Source organism: Limulus polyphemus, unplaced genomic scaffold (assembly GCF_000517525.1).
Source record: "Limulus polyphemus unplaced genomic scaffold, Limulus_polyphemus-2.1.2 Scaffold4592, whole genome shotgun sequence".
Lineage (NCBI taxonomy): Eukaryota > Metazoa > Arthropoda > Merostomata > Xiphosura > Limulidae > Limulus > Limulus polyphemus.
The window spans coordinates 40,666-48,784 of NW_013670202.1; the positions used below are offsets into that span (position 1 = coordinate 40,666).

Sequence of the window (8,119 nt, forward strand, 5' to 3'; positions counted from 1 at the left end):
CAGGTGGTTAGGGCGCTTGACTCGCAATCTGAGGGTCGCGGGTACGAATCCCCGTCCCACCAAACATGCTCGTCCTTTCAGCCGTGTGGACGTTATCATGTGACTAGCTGCCTTCCTTCTTGTCTTTCACTACTGAATTAGGGACGGCTAGCGCAGATAGCCCTCGTGTAGCTGTGCGCCATCACCACACACAGCTAACTCTTTGCTACTTATTTACCAACGAATAGTGGAATTGACCACCACATTATAACATCCCCCACGGCTGAAAGGGCGAGCATGTTTCTTGTGACGGGGATTCGGACCCTCGACCCTCAGATTGCGAGTCAAGCGCTCTAACCACATGCCGAGATGGTAGTGTAATCAAAGAATAATTAATTGAAATCAAGAAACTAAAAATGAAATGAAATAAACTAGGCTGAAAAACTTTAACGTCTATGTTCAAGTAATTTAAAAACAGAAACACAATACAGGAAGACGAAATTCAACAGAAAGACAACAATTTAATGTGTTTAAAAGGTTCCAAATCATCCTACAGAATTGATATATGTTTATATCAATCCACGCCTTCTAAAACAATAGAAATATTTAACCACGCCTTCTAAAACAATACAAATATTTAATCACGCCTTCTAAAACAATAGAAATATCTAACCACGCCTTCTAAAACAATAGAAATATCTAACCATGCCTTCTAAAACAATAGAAATATTTAACCACGCCTTCTAAAACAATAGAAATATTTAACCACGTCCTTTTAATTTCCTCATTCAGTTATACTCCCGCTTGTTCAGTTGTAAGCTTAAGGGTTCATAACGCTAAAATCTGGGATTCGATATCCCGCGTTGGGCACGACGCAGACAGCCCATTATTTAACATTACACTTAACAATAACCAACCCACCCACTCAGTTAAACTTACGTTGCAGTAAGTTTGAGATATATAATGGTAAAGTTCGAAGCTCGATATCAGCTGTGAGAATAATGCAGATAACTCATTCTGCAACTTTCTATTTAACAACAAAAAAAATTAAGCTTGTGATACCAACCTTTATTCCATGGTGCACATCATGGTGGGACCTTTATTCCATGGTGCACATCATGGTGGGACCTTTATTCCATGCTGCACGTCATGCGGGGACCTTTATTCCATGCTGCACGTCATGGTGGGACCTTTATTCCATGGTACATGTCATGGTGGGACCATGCTGCACGTCATGTGGGACCTTTATTCCATGCTGCACGTCATGGTGGGATCTTTATTCCATGCTACACGTCACGCTTGTTATTAACTTGGTTTAGAACGTTATTATTCTTTGAGGGTAAAACAAAATTCAATGTGAAAGTTAAATAATATTTAATACATAATTTTTTATCTCGAATAATCTCTCGTGTACACTCACTGGCTTCTTCATTTAAATATCTAAAACACTCTCTTTATTGGCATGTTTGGAATAGACTGATCATGTTGTACGTTATATAATTGTTGTATTTCTATGTAGTAATATTATAGATTTTTCGCAAGACAGCGGGAAAGATAATCGGACTTTTAAAGAAGAGCTTTTCAAAAGTATCTAACTATTCTTGTTGCTTTTAACGCAATACTACACAATAGGCTATCTACGTACAGTCTACCGGGCCTGGATTTTAATGTCCGTAAACATCAACCTAGCAGTAACATTGTTATTAAATATAGTTTCTATGAGAACCGTTGAAAGACATTTGCGATTAGACTTCATCCATGGTGAAGACAAATTGTTCCCGACAACATGTCCTGACTGAAGGAACAGATCTCTGGATGAGACAACGATGTCTGACTGAAGGAACAGATCTCTGGATGAGACAACGATGTCTGACTGAAGGAACAGATCTCTGGATGAGACAATGATGTCTGACTGAAGGAACAGATCTCTGGGTGAGACAATGATGTCTGACTGAAGGAACATATCTCTGGGTGAGACAACGATGTCTGACTGAAGGAACAGCTCTCGGGGTGAGACAACGATGTATGACTGAAGGAACAGATCTCTGGGTGAGTTTGTAAGGTGTAAGAGATGTAAGACTTTGTCTAAACTGGCCAATTCTTTCAACATTGGCCAGGATTCTACTACATCCAACTATTTCACTCCAAAAAAGTTACAACGCTTGCCATGTGGCACCAATAGCTAGACCAACTACGGATGCGAATATGAAAGCATGTCTTCCGTGGACAAATATCCCACACTGTGAGCTGTTGGGTGTGATATAACGGAGAAACACTCGTGTGAGTTGGACGTTAATAAGTTCGAATAACAACAAGAGAATGACTTAAGTTTGTTTTGATTTCAAACTGCTGTTATTTTATCCTGACGAACAAGAGTTCTGCCACTACAAAACCCGCATCACTACACTTCACTTGATATTATCGGAAACTGATTCAAAGAGCGTGACCGTAAGATGTCTTTGTCGGCACAACTACCGAATCTCATTCCCACTGACCATCGTTAGAATGAACATGAACAACGTAATTCTCTGTCACGATATGTAAACCAACTGTAGACCATACCTCTTGATGAATGTGCAACAACCAAGGAAGACATCTTATTGAATTGTCGATCGTAGACATTTCACGTAGCACAAAGTAGTCTAACCTGGTAAGAGAAGGGGTTCTAACCAAATAACAATTAAGGGCAGATACTGATCGTTTCATAAACGTTTCATGTGTTCATTTCGAGAGAATGGAGTTGAAAGTTACAAAGAAATGACAAACATAAATATACTAATAGCAAAGGGCCCTGCATGGCCACGTGGTTAGGGTGCTCGACTCGCAATTGGCGTGTTGCGGGTTCGAATCCCCGTCCCACCAAACATGCTCGCCCTTTCAGCAGTGGGGGCGTTATAATGTGGTGGTCAATCCCACTATTCGTTGGTAAAAGAGTAGCCCAAGAGTTGGCTGTGGGTGGAAATGACTAGCTGCCTTCCCTCTAGTCTTACACTGCTAAGTTAGGGACGGCTAGCGCAGATAGCCTTCGTGTAGCTTTGCGCGAAATTCAAAACAAACAATCTAATTGCAAAATATACATTTTTTTTATTGCTATACGAAAAATGGGAATATTAAAGGCGAGGATGAATGAGTTCCTAAGTCAGTAGTAATGTGTTTTGTTTTTCATTTTAATATTCCAGAAATCATTAAAAGGGTGATGCAGCGAGAACCCAGTTATCCTTTTCGACCACCACTGGAGCTATTAGACTGTGTTTTCGATTGTGCTAGAGAGTGCATGAAAGAATGTTGGTCAGAAGACCCAGAAGAGAGGCCGGACTTCAAAACTGTTCGAACCAAACTTAGACCAATGAGAAAGGGAATGTAAGTTTTGTTGTTGTTGTTCTTCTTCTTTTATTTTTGAAACCGAATAGCAATGAACAAAATTGAAACATACAATATCCTATCTTGGCAAGTTATTCTTAAAGATTTAAAAATCGTCTTCGATTTCAATGACGTCACTAAAAGATGGCAAACATAAAATAAATAGTTGACGCACCCATTCAACGCACAGGATCCCAGGGATCAACTCCGAACACTTAACTCTCTATGGGGCCTCTAAGAGTACATGCCAGATTTGGTAACAATCGGTTCAGCGACTCGCCAACTATACGCGGACGCATATAAAGACTATTGTCAAAAAAATGATTTAGATTTCAGAAACAGTCTTTGAAATATCTACTTAAACAATAATATTGCAGCAACAAAAGTGTTTTGTACTTGTTTTCATTTTGCCTGATTTTTAACTTATGAATAATTGTAAACGTTGATGAAAATATTATCAAACCTCTGTGTTGTTTATTTTTCGCGTGAGAGCTAAGCCTTTTTCTTATACTATGAAGAGTTACAAATACTGCACATATTTTCGAATCATTCAGTCATTAAATATAAACTTTTCGTAAAATTAATATTGATAGTTGTCCCATCCTTGGTTGAGTGTAAAAATCTTCTAGCCTATAAGATAAATCAAACCTGTAAGTTTTGCAGTGTCTGGTAGTAAACGCATATATTACAAGTGTGTTCAGAAATTATACTTTTGTTCTGAAAGTATTTTGAAGAGATATAGCGTTGTTTAAATGTCATTACTCTTGATCAACTGGAAATTGTTTATAATTAGTGCAATAACTAACTGTTATATTCATCCATGTATAACTCCTGTACGTCTCAGCATATCTAATCCTACATCAGCTGAGGATCATCGAATTGTGTGTATACGTTGAACAACCATTAACAAATCCTGTATACGCTGAGAACCATTAACAAATGTTCAACGTACACAGGATTTGTTAATGGTTCTCAGCGTATACAGGAACCATTAACAAATCCTGTATACGTTTGTTAATGGTTCTCAGTCCTGTGTACGTTGAACAAGCATTAACAAATCCTGTGTACGTTGAACAACCATTAACAAATCCATCTAAAGTTTGACGATTTTTAAAGCCAAAGAACTAGATTACTTGGTTCTAAATATGAGTCATTAAATGTCTAATTTTGGGCGCTATTTTCGTTTTCTATATTGGTAAAACCTCTAGCGGTGGCGTACCTTACTAGAACTATACGTTATGGAAATCGGGCAATACTAGTGATGTCATGAATATATTTTTTGAAGCAGAGAACATATGATGATGTGAAATAAATAAACTCGAAATACCAGATGCTTTATTAAGTAAACAGACAATAATTAAAAATTGAAAAATGGACCACTATAGATACAAAAGTGTATAAGTTATTAGACAATAAATAAATAACCAATATATAAGTCACGAATTTCATTATAATATAATTTTCTTTTGATGTTTTTCCGTTCCTGGGTCACTTATTAGGTAGTGTCCTGGTCTAAAATAATATTTTTATATACTGAATCATATACACATTGAGAATAATGTCATAAGTCAAATGCCTGTGACCATGCGCATAAACGAAACGTTTTTCGTTGTTGTTGTTTTCCCTTCCAACAGGAAACCTAATATATTTGATAATATGCTGGTGATGATGGAGAAGTATGCCAATAATTTGGAAGCACTCGTCGATGAACGAACTGATCAGCTCATAGAAGAAAAAAAGAAAACAGAAGCTTTGTTGCACGAAATGTTGCCCAGGTGTGGCTTTCGTTCTAGTGATATTTAGTTAATAACTGAAATGACAGGATGTATCTCTATGAACTAAAACAAACAGATTAACCTTTCTTTTTTCTTCTTCTTCTTTCTTTTATCCTTTTTTTTTTCTCTCCTAAAATGAGGGTTCTTTACTTATATGTTCCAATATTCCTGAAAGACAGTAAACAAAACTATACTTATATAAACTAATTTTACAGACTCTGTTGGATAACCGCGTATAACAAACTAAACTTAGTCGACAACAATATTGTTATACAATTAAATTCGTATAGACATCACATTTATGTTAACATCTTCAGACCATAAGAATATTTGTACAGATTTACAGTTATTGTGTGATCCAACAAATATGTTTTATGTCAAAATGGAGGTAATTTCACCATTACAACTTTGTAATTATACAGCCCTAACCATTTCATAAACATAAGATATTCAACGTAAATTGAGACCAATTCAATGCAGTATTAACTATACTTATGAACTTGATTACTTCCAATGGTTTGGTTCATTGATAAAAAAAAAGAATAATCTTCATATTAAAGCATTGTTCAAATAACCACATAAAAAAAAAGAATTAGCAAACTGTTGATAAAGTTTTTAACCTGAAATTTCAAATGGTATTTACAATACATTTAAATAAGATAGTATATTAATATATTACAAATCCTTTTTATTAGATTTTGTTTAGTCATTTCTTTTTTTCAAGTTGACTATTTTAAACAGTAGATGGCAGCAATCTGATGTTAATTTGGTTACTGCTTAACTTGAACTGGAATAAAGAGGAAATACAAGCCAGTTTTAAGAGTTTCTGTTATTTTTTACAACAAATTTAATTACGTTAGAAAATATCTTTGAAAGGATTCCTTATATATTTTGAATCCCCCTCTCCTGAGAAAGGATGGTCCTTATATATTTTAAATCCCCTCTCCTGAGAAAGGATGGTCCTTATATATTTTAAATCCCCTCTCCTGAGAAAGAATTGTCCTTATATATTTTGAACCCCCTCTCCTGAGAAAGAATTGTCCTTATATATTTTGAACCCCCCTCTCCTGAGAAAGGATGGTCCTTATATATTTTAAATCCCCTCTCCTGAGAAAGGATGGTCCTTATATATTTTGAACCCTCCTTCTCTCCTGAAATTAAAAAGAGTGTGCGACCAGCATGACAGACTAGATGAAATGGTATTTCTTCCACAGTTTCGTTTCTAAAAACGTGATGCGGGTTTTATATTGGGAAAATAAATCACGTATATAATCTTCTTAAATTGCAGATACGTGGCTGAACAGTTGAAACGTGGAACCAAGGTGGAAGCCGAATCTTTCGATTGTGTTACTATTTACTTTAGCGACATTGTCGGCTTTACTGCTATGTCTGCAGAAAGTAGTCCGTTACAAGTAAGTATAGGACTATCCGAACAACAAAATTTATTTGAAATGTTTTGACGATCGAGTTCTAAGAAGAATTACTATAAACCTTGAAAAAGTACGTACAAGTACAAATACACTGTGTTGCACTCCAACTGAAACGGTAAAATACACTGTGTTGCACTCCAACTGAAGCGGTAAAATACACCGTGTTGCACTCCAACTGAAACGGTAATGAAACAGCTAAAAAATCGATGGTCCAGACTAGGCTTTAGGTCTAAGTTGTTTATCATTTGAGCTGTATCAATAACATTAAAAATGGCTAAAGATAAGATCGATGTTGTGTAAGTAACATTAAAAGGGGCTAAAAAACAACGGTGTTGTATCAGTGACACTAAATATGGCTAAAGATAAGATTGGTGTTGTATCAGTAACATTAAAAATGGCTAAAGATAAGGTCGGTGTTGTGTAAGTCGCATTAAAAATGGCTAAAATCAACGGTATTGTATCAGTAACATTATAAATGGCTAAAGGTAAGGTCGGTGTTGTATCAGTAACATTAAAAATGGCTAAAGATGTTTTATAACTAACATTAACATTAAAAGATGTTTTAATGAGATGCATTTCTCACATATTAGTACAAAGTGTTCCTAACATTGGACCCGACGTATTCAATGCTGCGCATGGGCGTAAATAACCAATGAATGCTTACTATTTGGTTCGCTGTCTTTAAATATAAACAAATATTTGATTCTAGTAACTGATTTAAAAAAATACATTTTATTTATGTTGTGAATATATATACGCATTCAGTTGATTTATTTAACTTGATTTTGAGTCTGATCACATATTCATTAATATACCATAACACTAGGGCATCCAACTTTCTGGAACAAAATTTTGTGGAATATCCAGAAAGCTTGTACAAGGGATTCACCTACAATTTGGTAGGCTTGCATCTACAAGAATGGCCTCCGTTTCTTTGAGTTATACGTATTACATTCCTAACAACCTTTCACATGCTGGATGGTTGCAACCATATATTGAATCAATGATCAAACGAAATTAATTCCAACTCTTTTTTTGTTGGGGGGGACATAAAAATAACAGATAAATAAAGAAAAATAGATCAAAACGTATTAGGCTTAGTTTTAGGTTGTCATCCCAGGCAAACATATTAAGGATGTAAAATATAGCTAGTTGATTTACTATTCATCTGAAGTCCCTAGTCATCAAAACACTGTTTAGCTTACCCCACGAGAACAAGACTAGTTATCAGTCATAGTGTCTGACATAACTTATTATAGGAAGGTGTCACGAGTCATGTTCAGGAAAAGAGTGCTGATGGGAAGAACACTTAACAGACTTTGCTAAAGGGAAGGTCTTAACCCTAAAGTGTACCAAATAACCATTGATTAAAAGATGGGTAGCCTACCAAACCAAAATATTAGTAGAATTTTAAATTAGATACCGTGGAACTAAATGGAGGTCAGCTTTAAATCACCGAACAAAGTCCATGAAATGGAGGTCAGCTTTAAATCACCGAACAAAGTCCATGAAATGGAGGTCAGCTTTAAATCACCGAACAAAGTCCATGAAATGGAGGTTAGCTTTAAATCACCG

The 8,119-nt window shown here is 35.8% G+C and overlaps 1 protein-coding gene across 1 annotated transcript in view; it reads left to right on the forward strand.

Annotated features, from left to right (window-relative positions):
* LOC106471389 (receptor-type guanylate cyclase Gyc76C-like) overlaps positions 1-8,119 on the forward strand; it is a gene marked incomplete at its 5' end in the record, with an annotated part of 59,402 nt that overhangs the window by 32,168 nt on the left and 19,115 nt on the right. Inside the window, 3 exons of the mRNA XM_022399986.1 lie at positions 3,159-3,339; positions 4,974-5,114; positions 6,403-6,526. Coding sequence (XP_022255694.1) covers positions 3,159-3,339; positions 4,974-5,114; positions 6,403-6,526 — 446 coding nt within the window. The remainder of the gene's footprint in view (positions 1-3,158; positions 3,340-4,973; positions 5,115-6,402; positions 6,527-8,119) is intronic.